Consider the following 18,591-nt stretch of genomic DNA (forward strand, 5'->3'; position numbering starts at 1 on the left):
CCCTCCTATGAAGGTTATTCCTGCTGAAAGAACACTCTGCTTATAGAAACATTTTTCTCTAGTCCCCATGGTGTTTTTATAGAGACAATTCTCTACATCCTGAATTTAGTGTTTTGTAGTACAGCACATTTTTGTTCACAAAATGCACACATCGTATCTTTGTGAGAATGCTCAATTATCTGCTTGAAAGATAGTTGAACAATTTTCATTACTTTTCTCATTTCAGTTTTTTTATGCAATTTTGAATGTACTCTGAATTTAATACATTTATTCATTGACAAAGATAGATACTTTAAAACATACACAATGATAATGCTAAAAAAAATAATATAAAATAAAATATACTTGATATAGTTGATTGTGATATTAAAAGTAAGGTCAATGTTTAATAATTAATTTGAGATACCTTACATAACTAGGAAGGCATTTTACAGCCCCCACCACTCCACTGAAACTACCCTAAAAAAAGTCACATGACTTGTCTGCCAAAGCCAACATGAAATACTATATACTACTCCTTGGTCTGTCCTTTGACTTCAATACAGTTGACCACTTTCTCATATTACAGATCCTCTCTTCCTTTGGCATCAAACATTTTCCCCTTTTCTCATATACTTACAGTGCCTTAAAAAAAGTATTCACACCCTGTTAACTCTTCCATATGCATTCATGTTACACCCTCAAACTTAAATGCATTTTATTGGGATTTTATGTGATATATAGAGTTGAGCGCGGTTCGTGGTTCGAGGTTCTCCAGTTCGCGGATCGAGTGATTTTGGAGGCTGTTCTAGATCGAACTAGAACTCGAGCTTTTTGCTAAAGCTCGATAGTTCTTGATACGTTCGATAATGGTTCTAGCAGCAAAAAAACCAGCTAATTCCTAGCTGGCTTTCCGCTGTAATAGTGTAAGTCACTCTGTGACTCACACTATTATGAAATTTCAGTGTATAGTGTGCGGGAACAGTGCATTCAGATCACTGCTGTATGTATAATTTTCCTTGTCTTCCTTCCCTAAGCGCGCGCATGTTGTGGGGCGGGCCAGCATGTCAGCCAATCCCAGACACACACACAGCTAAGTTGACTTTTAGCCAGAGAAGCAACGGCATGTGTGATAGGATGTCCATGTCACATGTCCCTGCATTAAAAAACCGGACATTTTCCTCCAGCACGCCATTATCTGCCTTCTGCGTCCTTGGTGTCAGACATCACTGGCGCAGCTCCTATCGCCGAAACCGCTGTATACGCTCCATACACAGCGCTGGACAGCTTAGGGATAGCACTTTCTATCAGTCCTTTTAAGGGCTCATACCGGCAGGGTCAGAGCCAGAGGTGACAGGTCCGTGAAAACAGAGTTTAACAGCTACACAAGATGACAGCGTCTGTGTAGCTAAGGTAAGGGATTTCCTCGCTGCATTTCCCCATTAGGAGGGATAGAAAGGCAGGCTTCCTTTCCTCTACCCAGAGACCCACAACCCTGCCACTGTACCCTCCTGCCCTTTGCACACTCCAACTCATTGTTACTAAGCCATTATACTAGCAAACACTGAGTGAACTTAGTGGCATCCTAAACATGGCTGTTGGACTTCTGTATCGTCCCACAAGTGCAAAGATATTTGCAGCACGTCTGCCTGCATTGTACACTCAAACTCATTGTTACTAAGCCATTATACTAGCAAACACAGAGTGAACTTAGTGGCATCCTAAACGTGGCTGTTGGACTGCTGTATTGCCCCAGTAGTGCAAAGATATTTGCAGCACCTCTGCCTGCATTGCACACTCAAACTCATTGTTACTAAGCCATTATACTAGCAAACACAGAGTGAACTTAGTGGCATCCTAAACGTGGCTGTTGGACTTCTGTATCGTCCCACTAGTGCAAAGATATTTGCAGCACGTCTGCCTGCATTGTACACTCAAACTCATTGTTACTAAGCCATTATACTAGCAAACACTGAGTGAACTTAGTGGCATCCTAAACATGGCTGTTGGACTTCTGTATCGTCCCACAAGTGCAAAGATATTTGCAGCATGTCTGCCTGCATTGCACACTCAAACTCATTGTTACTAAGCCATTATACTAGCAAACACTGAGTGAACTTAGTGGCATCCTAAACGTGGCTGTTGGACTTCTGTATCGTCCCACTAGTGCAAAGATATTTGCAGCACGTCTGCCTGCATTGCACACTCAAAGTCATTATAACTAAGCAATTATACTAGCAAACACTGAGTGAACTTAGTGGCATCCTAAACGTGGCTGTTGGACTTCTGTATCATCCCACAAGTGCAAAGATATTTGCAGCACAGCTGCCTGCATTGCACACTCAAACTCATTGTTACTAAGCCATTATACTAGCAAACACTGAGTGAACTTAGTGGCATCCTAAACGTGGCTGTTGGACTTCTGTATCGTCCCACTAGTGCAAAGATATTTGCAGCACGTCTGCCTGCATTGCACACTCAAAGTCATTATAACTAAGCCATTATACTAGCAAACACTGAGTGAACTTAGTGGCATCATAAAAGTGGCTGTTGGACTTCTGTATCGTTTCACAAGTGCAAAGATATTTGCAGCACGTCTGCCTGCATTGCACACTCCAACTCATTGTTACTAAGCCATTATACTAGCAGACACTGAGTGAACTTAGTGGCATCCTAAACGTGGCTGTTGGACTGCTGTATTGCCCCAGTAGTGCAAAGATATTTGCAGCACGTCTGCCTGCATTGCACACTCAAACTCATTGTTACTAAGCCATTATACTAGCAAACACTGAGTGAACTTAGTGGCATCCTAAACGTGGCTGTTGGACTGCTGTATTGCCCCAGTAGTGCAAAGATATTTGCAGCACGTCTGCCTGCATTGCACACTCAAACTCATTGTTACTAAGCCATTATACTAGCAAACACTGAGTGAACTTAGTGGCATCCTAAACGTGGCTGTTGGACTTCTGTATCGTCCCACTAGTGCAAAGATATTTGCAGCACGTCTGCCTGCATTGCACACTCAAAGTCATTATAACTAAGCCATTATACTAGCAAACACTGAGTGAACTTAGTGGCATCCTAAACGTGGCTGTTGGACTTCTGTATCGTTCCACAAGTGCAAAGATATTGGCAGCACGTCTGCCTGCATTGCACACTCAAACTCATTGTTACTAAGCCATTATAGTAGCAAACACTGAGTGAACTTAGTGGCATCCTAAACGTGGCTGTTTGACTTCTGTATCGTCCCACAAGTGCAAAGATATTTGCAGCACCTCTGCCTGCATTGCACACTCAAACTCATTGTTACTAAGCCATTATACTAGCAAACACTGAGTGAACTTAGTGGCATCCTAAACGTGGCTGTTGGACTTCTGTATCGTCCCACTAGTGCAAAGATATTTGCAGCACGTCTGCCTGCATTGCACACTCAAAGTCATTATAACTAAGCTACTATACTAGCAAACACTGAGTGAACTTAGTGGCATCCTAAACGTGGCTGTTGGACTTCTGTATCGTCCCACAAGTGCAAAGATATTTGCAGCACGTCTGCCTGCATTGCACACTCAAATTCATTGTTACTAAGCCATTATACTAGCAAACACTGAGTGAACTTAGTGGCATCCTAAACGTGGCTGTTGGACTTCTGTATCATCCCACAAGTGCAAAGATATTTGCAGCACATCTGCCTGCATTGCACACTCAAACTCATTGTTACTAAGCCATTATACTAGCAAACACTGAGTGAACTTAGTGGCATCCTAAACGTGGCTGTTGGACTTCTGTATCGTCCCACTAGTGCAAAGATATTTGCAGCACGTCTGCCTGCATTGCACACTCAAAGTCATTATAACTAAGCCATTATACTAGCAAACACTGAGTGAACTTAGTGGCATCATAAAAGTGGCTGTTGGACTTCTGTATCGTTTCACAAGTGCAAAGATATTTGCAGCACGTCTGCCTGCATTGCACACTCCAACTCATTGTTACTAAGCCATTATACTAGCAGACACTGAGTGAACTTAGTGGCATCCTAAACGTGGCTGTTGGACTGCTGTATTGCCCCAGTAGTGCAAAGATATTTGCAGCACGTCTGCCTGCATTGCACACTCAAACTCATTGTTACTAAGCCATTATACTAGCAAACACTGAGTGAACTTAGTGGCATCCTAAACGTGGCTGTTGGACTGCTGTATTGCCCCAGTAGTGCAAAGATATTTGCAGCACGTCTTCCTGCATTGCACACTCAAACTCATTGTTACTAAGCCATTATACTAGCAAACACTGAGTGAACTTAGTGGCATCCTAAACGTGGCTGTTGGACTTCTGTATCGTCCCACAAGTGCAAAGATATTTGCAGCACGTCTGCCTGTATTGCACACTCAAAGTCATTATAACTAAGCCATTATACTAGCAAACACTGAGTGAACTTAGTGGCATCCTAAACGTGTCTGTTGGACTTCTGTATCGTTCCACAAGTGCAAAGATATTGGCAGCACGTCTGCCTGCATTGCACACTCAAACTCATTGTTACTAAGCCATTATAGTAGCAAACACTGAGTGAACATAGTGGCATCCTAAACGTGGCTGTTTGACTTCTGTATCGTCCCACAAGTGCAAAGATATTTGCAGCACCTCTGCCTGCATTGCACACTCAAACTCATTGTTACTAAGCCATTATACTAGCAAACACTGAGTGAACTTAGTGGCATCCTAAACGTGGCTGTTGGACTTCTGTATCGTCCCACAAGTGCAAAGATATTTGCAGCACGTCTGCCTGCATTGCAAACTCAAACTCATTGTTACTAAGCCATTATACTAGCAAACACTGAGTGAACTTAGTGGCATCCTAAACATGGCTGTTGGACTTCTGTATCGTCCCACAAGTGCAAAGATATTTGCAGCATGTCTGCCTGCATTGCACACTCAAACTCATTGTTACTAAGCCATTATACTAGCAAACACTGAGTGAACTTAGTGGCATCCTAAACATGGCTGTTGGACTTCTGTATCGTCCCACAAGTGCAAAGATATTTGCAGCATGTCTGCCTGCATTGCACACTCAAAGTCATTATAACTAAGCAATTATACTAGCAAACACTGAGTGAACTTAGTGGCATCCTAAACGTGGCTGTTGGACTGCTGTATAGTCCCACTAGTGCCAAGATATTTGCAGCACGTCTGCCTGCATTGCACACTCAAACTCATTGTTACTAAGCCATTATACTAGCAAACACTGAGTGACCTTAGTGGCATCATAAAAGTGGCTGTTGGACTTCTGTATCGTTTCACAAGTGCAAAGATATTTGCAGCACCTCTGCCTGCATTGCACACTCAAACTCATTGTTACTAAGCCATTATACTAGCAAACACTGAGTGAACTTAGTGGCATCCTAAACGTGACTGTTGGACTTCTTTATCGTCCCACTAGTGCAAAGATATTTGCAGCACGTCTGCCTGCATTGCACACTCAAAGTCATTATAACTAAGCTACTATACTAGCAAACACTGAGTGAACTTAGTGGCATCCTAAACGTGGCTGTTGGACTTCTGTATCGTCCCACAAGTGCAAAGATATTTGCAGCACGTCTGCCTGCATTGCACACTCAAAGTCATTATAACTAAGCTACTATACTAGCAAACACTGAGTGAACTTAGTGGCATCCTAAACGTGGCTGTTGGACTTCTGTATCGTCCCACAAGTGCAAAGATATTTGCAGCATGTCTGCCTGCATTGCACACTCAAACTCATTGTTACTAAGCCATTATACTAGCAAACACTGAGTGAACTTAGTGGCATCCTAAACGTGGCTGTTGGACTTCTGTATCGTCCCACTAGTGCAAAGATATTTGCAGCACGTCTGCCTGCATTGCACACTCAAAGTCATTATAACTAAGCAATTATACTAGCAAACACTGAGTGAACTTAGTGGCATCCTAAACGTGGCTGTTGGACTTCTGTATCATCCCACAAGTGCAAAGATATTTGCAGCACATCTGCCTGCATTGCACACTCAAACTCATTGTTACTTAGCCATTATACTAGCAAACACTGAGTGAACTTAGTGGCATCCTAAACGTGGCTGTTGGACTTCTGTATCGTCCCACTAGTGCAAAGATATTTGCAGCACGTCTGCCTGCATTGCACACTCAAAGTCATTATAACTAAGCCATTATACTAGCAAACACTGAGTGAACTTAGTGGCATCATAAAAGTGGCTGTTGGACTTCTGTATCGTTTCACAAGTGCAACGATTTTTGCAGCACGTCTGCCTGCATTGCACACTCCAACTCATTGTTACTAAGCCATTATAGTAGCAAACACTGAGTGAACTTAGTGGCATCCTAAACGTGGCTGTTTGACTTCTGTATCATCCCACAAGTGCAAAGATATTTGCAGCACCTCTGTCTGCATTGCACACTCACACTCATTGTTACTAAGCCATTATACTAGCAAACACTGAGTGAACTTAGTGGCATCCTAAATGTGGCTGTAGGACTTCTGTATCGTCCCACTAGTGCAAAGATATTTGCAGCACGTCTGCCTGCATTGCACACTCAAAGTCATTATAACTAAGCCATTATACTAGCAAACACTGAGTGAACTTAGTGGCATCCTAAACGTGGCTGTTTGACTTCTGTATCGTCCCACAAGTGCAAAGATATTTGCAGCACCTCTGCCTGCATTGCACACTCAAACTCATTGTTACTAAGCCATTATACTAGCAAACACTGAGTGAACTTAGTGGCATCCTAAACGTGGCTGTTGGACTTCTGTATCGTCCCACTAGTGCAAAGATATTTGCAGCACGTCTGCCTGCATTGCACACTCAAACTCATTGTTACTAAGCCATTATACTAGCAAACACTGAGTGAACTTAGTGGCATCCCAAACGTGGCTGTTGGACTTCTGTATTGTCCCACAAGTGCAAAGATATTTGCAGCACGTCTGCCTGCATTGCACACTCAAACTCATTGTTACTAAGCCATTATACTAGCAATTTATGCTGCCAGTTTAAGGGCCGTAGTTGCATTGTCAGGGATAATTATTCTTTATTATTCTGCTGTTAATAAAGCTAGACCACTGCTGCAATCTACATCACCTCTCAATTTTTACTACCACATTTTAAGTGCACAATCTTGTCGCAGTAAACATGAGTGGCAAAATGACAGATGCTGGTGGAAAGGGGAAGAGGCGTGTTGGAAAAGGAAAAAAAGGGTTTGTCCGTCGGGAATGTGGCAAAGTTCCATTAACATCTGCTGAAGATAGAGCATCTACCAGCAAAAGTAAGATGTCTACTACTTACCGTGGACAATCCGATGTGCTCCCTTTTTTACGGACACGAACAACAGGAACAAAGGTAGATGATGGTCAAAAAAGGAAAATGCTTGAATGGATCTCATTTGGTCCAACAAGTGTCCTCTCAGCCACCTCAACTACCGCATCCAAAAAACACCAGTCCTCTGAGTTGTCATCCCAATCAAACTTGCTTTCTCCCAGCTCTGAAGTCTCCATCAGCCCTGCACAGTATTGTGGAAGTGAGATGGCTGAGTCTGCAGAGCTGTTCAGTCACACTATAGCCTGGGAATCAGAGGTCTGCTCCCAAGCTACAGTGAGTACAGACCAGGAAATGGTCTGCAGTGATGCCCAGAACCTTTGTGACTCTGATTCAGGCCGTGAGGATCAAGTTTCAGAGCATAATGTTGACCCTTTGTCACAAACTGTAACACCTGTGGTTATAGACAATGAGGAACATACTGATGACGATGAGACGCAGATACCAGATTGGGATGACAACTTAAATATTCTGTCAGGGCAAGAAGAGGCTCAGTTTGAGGGTGAGGGGAGTGCAAACACAACAATTGATGAGGAAGTTCGAGATCCCACCTACTGTCAACCCACAGTCAGGCACTCGAGGAGGTCAAGAGAGGCGGTGGAGGAGGATGCAACCGACGACGAAGTTACCTTGCGCCTTCCTGGACAGAGTCGGAGCACTGGTAGCACGTCTACAACTGCATCCTCAGCCACCACTCTGCCTCTGAGCACTAGTCGGGGGGGCTCAGCAGGTCGCATGCCCTCTAAGCCTTGCCTAGCCTGGTCCTTTTTTGACATAGCAAAAGATCGCCCAAATTATGTGATCTGTAAAATTTGTCGTGATTCTGTTAGTAGAGGGCAAAACCTCAGCAGTTTGACAACTTCTTCCATGAATCGTCACATGAATAAATATCATATGTCCCAGTGGGAAGCTCACCGTGCTGCAATGCGGCCTAGCGGAGTGAACCATCCACCGCCTGCCCCTTCCAGTGCATCCGCGCGCTCTTCATCTTCTAGGACTGTGGGGACAGCTGTCACACCTGGTTTTCCACGCACAACTTCCACCACTGTAACCGCAACAGGCAGTTTGCTTGGTAGGTCGTCAGTTGGTTTGGAAGGGGAAACAAGTGAGTGTGTACAGCTCTCTCAGACATCGATAGCACCAACGTTGGATGAAGGCAACATCATGTCTCCGCCTGCACTTTCCTCACAAACCTGCATTTTTCCAGGGACACCCTACTCAACACCGTCTACACACAGCAGCCAGATCTCTGTCCCTCAGATGTGGACAAATAAAAGGCCATTTCCTGCGACCCATGACAAAGCTAAGAGGTTGACTTTATCCCTCTGTAAGCTCTTGGCTACCGAAATGCTGCCTTTCTGCCTGGTGGACACACAGGATTTTAGAGACCTTATGTCTGTCGCTGTGCCCCAGTACCAGATGCCCAGTCGCCACTACTTCTCTAAGAAAGGTGTGCCCGCGCTACACCAGCATGTTGCACACAACATCACCGCTTCCTTGAGAAACTCTGTGTGTGAACGGGTGCATTTTACCACCGATACTTGGACCAGTAAGCATGGACAGGGACGTTACATGTCGCTGACTGGGCACTGGGTAACTATGGTGATAGATGGTGAAGGGTCTGCTGCACAAGTCTTGCCGTCCCCACGACTTGTGTGTCAATCCTCTGTTTGTCCAAGTTCTGCCACTGCTTCTGCCTCCTCCACCTCATCTGTGTCCTCCACCTCCGCCCCAAGCCTGCCTGGTCAGGCCACCAGCGTTCTCACTGCGCAGAAGGAATCACGCACCCCTCATTACTATGCTGGCAGAAGAGCGCAACGTCATCAGGCGGTCTTTAGCTTGACATGTCTTGGGAATAAGAGTCACACAGCTGAGGAGTTGATGTCAGCTCTGCGGTCCGAGTTTAATAAATGGTTGTCTCCACTCAACCTGCAGCCTGGTAAGGCCATGTGCGACAATGCTGCAAACCTGGGTGCGACCCTTCGCCTGGGCAAGGTGACACACATACCTTGTATGGCTCACATGTTGAACCTTGTTGTCCAGCAATTTTTAACACACTATCCCGGCCTAGATGGCCTTCTGACCAGGGCACGAAAACTGTCTGCTCACTTCCGCCGTTCAAGCGCCGCAGCTGAGCGACTTGCATCGCTCCAGAAGTCTTTCGGCCTGCCGGTTCATCGCCTGAAATGCGATGTGCCGACATGCTGGAATTCGACTCTCCACATGTTACAGTGACTGTGGCAGCACCGCCGAGCCCTGGTGCAATACGTCATGACGTATTGCCTGGGCCAACGAGATGCAGAGGTGGGGCAGATCACCCTGATGGAGTGGTCTCAGATCAAGGACCTATGCACCCTTCTGCACAGTTTCGACATGGCGACGAATATGTTTAGCGCTGACAATGCCATTATCAGCATGACAATTCCAGTCATTTACATGCTGGAGCACACGCTAAACACTATTCGGAGTCAGGGGGTGGGACAACAGGAAGGGGAGGAACTACAGGAGGATTCATATGCGCAAGACACAACAACATCACCAAGGTCCAGACGTTCATCATCACCAACGCGGCAGGCATGGGACCATGGGGGACAGGGATCAATAAGGGCGCATGGTAGCAGGCGAAATGTTGAGGAAGGTGCAGGAGAACATGAAGAAATGGAGGATGAACTGTCCATGGACATGGAAGACTCAGCGGATGAGGGAGACCTTGGTCAAATTTCAGTTGAAAGAGGTTGGGGGGAGATGTCAGAGGAAGAAAAAACGGTTAGCACCTCTATGCCACAAACACAGCGTGGACTTGGTCCGCATGGCTGCGCAAGACACATGAGTGCTTTCTTGCTGCACTACCTCCAACATGACCCTCGTATTGTCAAAATTAGAAGTGATGATGACTATAGGCTTGCCACACTATTAGATCCCCGGTACAAGTCCAAATTTTGTGACATAATTCCAGCAATAGAAAGGGACGCACGTATGCAGGAGTATCAGCAGAAGCTGTTACTCGATCTTAGCTCGGCTTTTCCACCAAACAACCGTGCAGGTGCAGGGAGTGAATCTCCCAGTTGTAACTTGACAAACATGGGACGGTCTCGTCATCTTCAACAGTCTACCCGTACCAGTAGGACTGTATCTGGTGCTGGTAACAGCAATTTTATGGAATCTTCTCTTAATTTTTTTAGACCCTCCTTTGCAAGGCCAACAGAGACAACAAGTCTGACACATAGTCAACGGCTGGAGAGGATGATACAGGAGTATCTCCAAATGAACATCGATGCCATGACTTTGCAAATGGAGCCTTGCTCAGTTTGGGCTTCAAATCTTGAAAAATGGCCAGAGGTCTCCACTTACGCCTTGGAGATTTTGTCGTGTCCAGCTGCCAGCGTTGTCTCTGAACGTGTCTTCAGTGCTGCTGGGTGTGTGGTGACAGATAAGCGCACACGTCTGTCCAGTGACAATGTGGACAGACTAACGTTCATCAAAATGAACAAGTCATGGAGCCACAAGGAATTTACTACCCCTGTGTCATCCTGGGGAGAGTAAATGCTTGTGGATTTGGAATGTGCTTGATGCAAATCAAAACATCCTGTTTGCAACTAGGGCACAAGTGCTGCCACTGATGGGGTGTCTGTGTGTCCCAATTTTTGGAAAAAAGGGAGACTCCGCTTGAAGTCACCTTGCGGTGTTTTACATGATTTTAGAAAGGCGTCCCATGCCTATATCTGTGTCTCGTCCTCTTTTTCCTCGTTACGCTCTTTTGTTTTCGCATGAGAATTTGTTCTTGTCACTTTCCCATGTGTTTGTGTTGTGTTGTGAGTTGTTTGTCACTTTTTGGACACCTTTGAGGGTGTTTTCTCGGTGTTTTTATGTGTTTGTGAATGCCTGCCATTGTTTCCTATGCGGTTCGAGTTCGGTTCGTCGAACGTTCGACGAACCGAACTCGAACGGGACCTCCGTTCGACGAACCGACCTCGAGCCGAACCGCAACCGGTTCGCTCATCTCTAGTGATATACCAAAACAAAGTAGCAAGTATTTGTGAAGTGTAAAGGAAATGATGCATGATTTTCTAAATATTTTAAAAAAATAAATCTGAAAATTGGAATGTGAAATTGTATTCAGCCCGCTGTAGTCTGATATCTTAAATAAAATCTTGAGTGACCAATTGCCTCCAGAACTTCCATAATTCGAAAATTAAATCCACCAGTGTCTAATATATTCTCAATATAACTACAGCTGTTCTATGAAGCCCTCAGATGTTTGTTTGAGATCATTAGTGATCAAACAGCATCATGAACATCCAGGGATAAGGTTTTTTGGAGAATAGTAAAGTAGGATTAAGTTAAAACAAATAGCCCAATTTCTGAACATCTCACAGAGCACTGTTCAATAAATTATCCAAAATAGAAGGAGTATGGCACAACTGCAAACCATCCAAGGCATGGTCGTTCATCTATGGTGATAGAACCTGTTAGAGGCTGCAAAAGATTTGAGATGTGGGCCTAGGTTCACCTTCCAGTAGGAAAATGACCCTAAACATACTGCCAAAGCTTCAATGGGATGGTTTAGATCAAAGCACATTCATGTGTGTGAATGGGCCTGTCAAAGTCTAAACCTGTGACGTGCATTTGGAAGCTGTTATTGTGAATTCGCAACATATGGTCAAAGTAACTCTCAATGGAAGAGAGACACATCATGATTAGGCTGAAAAAAAGAAGAAATCCATCACAGAGTCGCAGAAATGTTAGTGGCTAAATCAAAAGTTTGGTACATTCAGCAAAAAGAAAGAGTGGACTAGTGAGCTTGGGCAGTCAAAAATGTTCCCACAAAATTCCGTCATAGCCCCGATCCACGAATGCAGCTTTGCGACAGTGAATAGCAGTAAAAGTAAAAAAATAAAAACTATTTTTTTCTTGTATATGTCTTTTTTTCTTTTTACTTACTGGCATAGTATTTTATCTATTTATTAGGTTACACAAGGCTAAAAACACCCTTTAGTGGCACATGTTTAAAGCCTGGTCTCATCTAAGGTCTCCTTACTATATCACCTGTCCCTGATCTGCTTCTTGAGGAGAGTGTGCAGAGAATTGTGCCCCCGGGTTTCATATAAGACTCCAACATGGCTACAGCATTACTGTGTATGGCAGGTAGTCTCTGCATGGTTAATGGCTGTTGATTGATTAGCAAGCGCCTCAAGCATCCCTATGCTTGATCGAGTGTCGAGAAGTGGTGAGCACGCTTGCTAGTCACTATCCATGACCACAATCCATTTAGTTAACAGATGTTTAGAAATGTGTTTTTAATGCCCATGCCTGGAATGGAACATGTATCTTCATGGGGTATACGGTTGCTAAAATACACTATTAAAATACAATCAGTACTTATTTTAAAAAGATAATTAAATATAATTTTTGGGGGTGTGAAAAAATACATATCTCCATTCCCAAAATGGACATGAATAAAAGTGTCAGTGTCACACAGTGTTCAGCTATAAACTCACCGAGTGTCATGGCGACTTCTCACCGTGTTCACACTGCTGACACATCAAACTATGGTTTCCCTGATGCTTTGAGTTACACAGTGAAGCTAAGGCATCAACCAGCTAAGTGTTTATTGGTGATAAGTCTAGCAGGAGTTAATTTCTACTAGCTTGTAGATTGCTGATGGGGTCACAGGTTAAAGGAAACCTATCACAACTGCCTCTGCCCTGTAAAAGATGGTGGAGCCTGTTCGCCCACGCTGATTATAGCTTCATTTGCAATATCGGTCCTTACACTATGGGGATCTTGTTCTGGTGATCTCCTGTGCGTTATTTGATGTGTTGTGGAAATATTCTCATTGTCTGTTTATTTCCTCCTGAACACGTATTATCTTACCACTGTGTATGTGTTTTTTTCCTGTCTGTCTATTTGTGTCTATTTGTGTGGGATAAATCACTCCTGTCCCGGCCCTCCACGGGGGGGGGGGGGGGTGGTGAAGAAGGGGTATAGATCAGGGCAATTCAGGAGCTAGAGTTAGGAAGGCTGCCCAAACATCGTCAGCATTAGAAGTATTTTTGGGAACAGGGACAGCTAGGGCCCCCCAGCCCTAGGGCCAGTGTAGGTGCCCCTGTTCCAAGTTACCTCATCACACCCTGTGGTTTGGTCCTAAATCGTCCTTACTTCCTAAATGCCAGCACTTGCAACAGTGTACCTTATTATACTGTGGAGTACAATGGTGTACAATTGGACTAATAAAACGATAGTGCAAAAAAACCCTACGTTTTACACTCACACTTTGTGGCGTAAACAGTTGCATTTGAAATTTCAAGAAGGTTGGGAAATTTCTTTTGTCTTTTGCAAAAAAAAACAACTTTTCAAATTTGCAAAAGTAATACAAAAAACATGCAATTTATGGCTTGTCAGTTTCACAACCCAGGTAGCACACTTTCTGAGACAGACAAACCTTGATTTCAGTATTTTTTATCAGTAGGAAAATTAGGTCTCATAGGACTTAAACTGCCTTCCTTGTTTGTAGTGCTTCAAAAAACATCGGTGTCACACAGACTCTGCAGCTCCTGCACCTCTCCTATTAATCTATCTCCCCCTATCACTTAAATCTATGTATTCACAGGCTGAGACTACAAAACCAATTTAATTTTCTTCAGCATTGCAGTAGCAGACCACACTTTATTTTTGCTCTTTTATCTTTAATGATGAGCTATGTATTCTGACTTTCTAAACCTAGGTTTTAAACCTTAAAATAATGTTTGATTTCCCTGTCTCATTTTTCATAATGTCAGTGACAGACAGCCTGATTGGGTCCAACCAAGAGTGTAACCGGGGAGTACAGGAGGATAGGATGGTACAGGGCTCCTAGGCTGACCCTACGACTAAGAACCCTGAGCTATCCCTTATCCCGATGGTAGACTTAGTGGTAGTCATAGTCGAGTCTCCAACATGACCCTGTCTTCGGTCCAGGCACTAACAACTGTGTTCCCACAAGCCACCAACACAGAAAAACAGACAGGGGTAACAGAAAACCTCATACACACCAAAAACCTAAACCAGGAACAATTAAGGAAATACGGGTGAGGACTAATAAGGGAAAGATGGTAGAACAAAACCACTAAACTTGCACAAATCGCAGCAGACAGCACAGCAGCAACCAGAACGTCCTCTCTGTTCCCAGTCTAGCACCTAACTGGATAGAAGAACCAGCACAATACACAGGAAGTAGAGGGCTTATATCCCGGATGGAAGTGATTAAGTCTGCTGCTGCACCAGTGAGGGAATTAAACCTTAATGTGCCCGAAGGAAAAATCTATATTTAAAGTGCATGGTACCAGATGGTAAATGAGAAAGCTGACCCTGAGTCTATCCTGATGCACATGACAAAGAGACCATGTGATGTAATAAAAGTAAGGCATTATAATTAGGGATGATCGAATACTTCGATTATTCGGCTTCGCGAATATTTACCGAATACCTCGCCGCTATTCGACTATTCGCGAATATTCGATGCGCAATGTAAGTCTATGGGAAACCTGAATAACAACTATTCGGAACTATTCGGGGTTCCCATAGACTTAAATTGCGCATCGAATAGTCAAATAGCGGCGAGGTATTCGGAAAATATTCACGAAGCCGAATAATCGAAGTATTCGATCATCCCTAATTGTAATGGAAGCTTCGCCCGACATCATATGAGCCCATTTTCTGGCTGATGCAATCCTCAGTATTTAGTCTAATCTTGCATTTCATTAGAGATACACAAGAATTTAATCACAAAAATTGTCCCAATTCACCGGGTTCTGCGACTTTTATGAAATTCAACTAAAAGGCGATTTGATTATGTTTAATTAGCACCTGGTCGTTGAAGGTTGGATTACCTAATTTTGGGTTAAATGATTGAACGATCGTCTGAATGAAAAGATGGCTTCTGTTGCTTGATGTGAGCAACAGATCCAGGAACGATTTGATCATCTTATTTTGTGTAAAAAATTTTTACGTTAATTTACTATTAGATGAGGAAAATTATCAATCAGATATCTAATAGTGACTTATCACTAGAAGTCCCAGAGAGGGTTAATTAACATTTCTACATTTGGAACCCAGAGACGGGTGGAATGACCTGAAGGATTTTAGCCAACATCTTATAATCATCGTCTTTTGTTCTGTCATTAGGGCCATTACTGTCGCACCACAGGAGGTTGTTGTTTTCCATTGAGTTTAGCCATTAAGGGTACCGTCACACTCCAGCAATCCCACCTGGTCAGGATCGCTGGTGCGTCGCTACATGGTCGCTGGTGAGCTGTCAGTCAGGCAGATCTAACCAGCGACTAGTGACCAGCCCCCAGCCCCCAGCGACACGTGGAAGCGATGCTGCGCTTGGTAACTAAGGTAAATATTGGGTAACCAAGCGCTTGGTTACCCAATATTTACCTTGGTTACCAGCGCACACCGCTTAGCGCTGGCTCCCTGCACTCGTAGCCAGAGTACACATTGGGTTAATAAGCAAACCACTTTGCTTATTTACCCAATGTGTACTCCGGCTACGTGTGCAGGGAGCAGGGAGCCAGCACTGGCAGCCTGAGAGCGGCGGACGCTAGTAACCAAGGTAAATATTGGGTAACCACACAAAGCCCTTCGCTTGTTTACCCGATATTTACCTTGGTTACAGCTTACCACAGGCTGCCAGAAGCCGGCTCCCTGCTTCCTGCACATGCAGATCGTTGCTCTTTCGCTGTCAAACACAGCGATGTGTGCTTCACAGCGGGAAAGCAATGTCCAAAAAATGAACCAGAGCAGTGTGTAACGAGCAGCGATCTCACAGCAGGGGCCAGATCGCTGGTCAGTGTCACACACAGCAAGATCGCTAATGAGGTCACTGGTGCGTCACAAAAAACGTGACTCAGCAGCGATCTCGCTATGTGAGAAGTACCCCTTAGTTTCTAGTTAGTTCTATTCAGTTCTATTCAGTTCATTTGACCCTCTTTCGGGACTTCAGGGGGGAGCTCGAAATTTCTGGGACTTCTAGTGTTATGCCTTATAATATATTTATATTGCATGAAGATAATATGTTGCATATTATGGAGTTTCTCTTTTCAACCTTACTATTTATGTAACCGTGTATATTTTATTTCATAGGTCATTGAAGGACAACAGTAGATTCTCTTTTACTGTCACAACTAACTTGCATTCAAGATCTCAGCATAAACAATATTTGTAATGATGCAATGTTTCCACTACTTGTAAATGTGATGTTAAAAGCTGCAGAGAATGTCATGTCTAATTGTAAATGCATCTCTTCATATATTCACAAATATGGAACCTTCCAAGAAATGCGTTCACTGACCTGACAAAGCAACTGAAGGCTTGACAAATGTCACTGCAAGTATTTCTCAGATAGAGCTATAAGAATACACTTTTCTCCCCAAATAAATGACATATTAATTATTTCAGCATGAATTTATTGTTTGGTGACGTTTAGAAATGTGCACACTAAATCTGCCAAAAAAAATGCTTAATGTGAGAAAATACAATAATTTGCCAAGCCATTATAATCAAATGTTTGAGATAATATGTATACAGACTATGTAATGCTGTTTTGTATTGTTTATCCTTACAACTAAAAGTGAGAAATAAATGTTTAAACCATCTGGTGTTCTTCTATCTGTCTAATATAGGAATAATTTAACACACTCATTTCCAAATTTTCCAGTATTGTCAATATTGTGAACAGATAAGCAAGATGGTAGTACAGAGGAAAAAATAAAAACTGGTTCTTAGAATTACCAAGACAATGATTGGGGTCTAAGAGGGAATGTTTAACCTTGTAGAAAATGCCAAGCCAACACTTATAGGTTATAGCTTTGCACTGAGGATGGGAAAATACCCAAAACATGTGTCTTCAAGGTGGTGTCTGGTTTGGCTTCTCATCCTAAGTCATGTGGTAAGTCTCGATAAAAAGGGTCAAAATTGACTTTTAGGATTGCAAACTTGGAAGAAAAACACATGAATCACAAATCCCAAGACCATACTTTAATCTAATGCCGTTAGGCAAAAATTAAATACTAGTGTGACGCCCAGGGGTCACAGGTAATCACACCACCACACCCTACATCCCAGTTAGGAACACCAAAGCTACTAAAATCCTTGTTGCCTTCCTCCAGGGGCTGATGTTCACACCAGGGGGTGGGCCAGGCGGTTGGCTCCGCCCACCGAGAAGTACACAGCCCTGGAGGCGGGAAGAACCAGGCAGATAGAAGTGGAAGTTCAAAGTAGAAGGAAGTGGTAGAGGAGCTAAGTGAAAGTGAAGTGGTAGTGGAACAAAGAAGAAAAAGAGTAAAAGTGAGCATAGAAAGCCCTGAAGTTGGTCCGGCTAAGTGCAGGACAGTGTCAGCAAGGTCAGCAACAGCGGTGATTGTCTGGACGGGGACTGCTCGGAGGTTGCTGGAAGGACCGTGGACGGGTAGTGGCCCGGCGGTCTGGATCAGTATACGAAGGACAGTCAGCACCAGGGCAGGGGCCTCTCGGACCCCGGCAAGGCTAGGAGTCGCCATAATTTGCCAAATCCGTCAGTGAAGGGGACGTCGATCCCCCAACAACCAAGTCCCGACTGAAGGCAAAAGTCCAACCATTAAGGAGGAACACCGCCACCGCTAGGGCACCAGTTCCTCGGGGCCAGCGTCTGCGGGCAAAGCAGGGCTCCTCCGGCCCATATCCAAGCCGGGGAGTGGGTTACCGGTGGGAACCCATCGCTACCAACACAGAAACACTAGGTGCAGGTCAAAGGGACATCACCGTTACCTACTGGGAGAGCAAGTTCAGCCGTCCGTGGGAACCGTCTTTCCAGCCGTGTGGTTTACCGTAAAACTGTGTCAACGTCTCAGGCTGAGTGAGTACCACAGTGCCGCAAGGCACCGCGCTGCCCCCACGTCCCTGCGCCCACCAAGCCCTGCATCTCCCACCTCCTCACCGGGCCTCGGGATCACCAACCCCTACCCACGGAGGGGCAACACAACAACTGGCTGCTCCATACCACCCTTCCCGGGATCCCCATACAGAGCAGCGGTGGTGCCAATAAATCACCACAACCGTGGGTGGCGTCACGGACAATAAACCATCCCCACACCCAACATCCCCCCTTTCACTCACGGGCGAGGAGCGCCGCTAGAGTCCCCGGGATCCGGCTCATCGCTCGAGCCACCGAGCAGCAGCAGGCCGCAGCAGCCGCGGCGTCCGGACCCGAGCAGCAGAGGGAGAGCGCGGCGTCCCCTCCTCCGCCCGTGACAAC

General features: G+C 44.6%; 1 protein-coding gene across 2 annotated transcripts in view; it reads left to right on the top strand.

Annotated features, from left to right (window-relative positions):
- The window catches only part of TAFA2 (TAFA chemokine like family member 2), a 643,090-nt gene extending 626,161 nt beyond the window's left edge, over positions 1 to 16,929 (top strand). For both annotated transcript variants that reach the window (XR_012753036.1, XM_075344946.1), the window contains one exon: positions 16,443 to 16,929. Coding sequence is in view for 1 of the 2 variants with exons in the window: in XM_075344946.1 (XP_075201061.1) it covers positions 16,443 to 16,463 (21 nt within the window). In the remaining variant the exon portion in view is untranslated. The remainder of the gene's footprint in view (positions 1 to 16,442) is intronic.
- The last annotated feature ends 1,662 nt before the right edge of the window (positions 16,930 to 18,591 follow it).

The sequence above is a fragment of the Anomaloglossus baeobatrachus genome, chromosome 4 (assembly GCF_048569485.1).
Source record: "Anomaloglossus baeobatrachus isolate aAnoBae1 chromosome 4, aAnoBae1.hap1, whole genome shotgun sequence".
Taxonomy (NCBI): Eukaryota; Metazoa; Chordata; class Amphibia; order Anura; family Aromobatidae; genus Anomaloglossus; species Anomaloglossus baeobatrachus.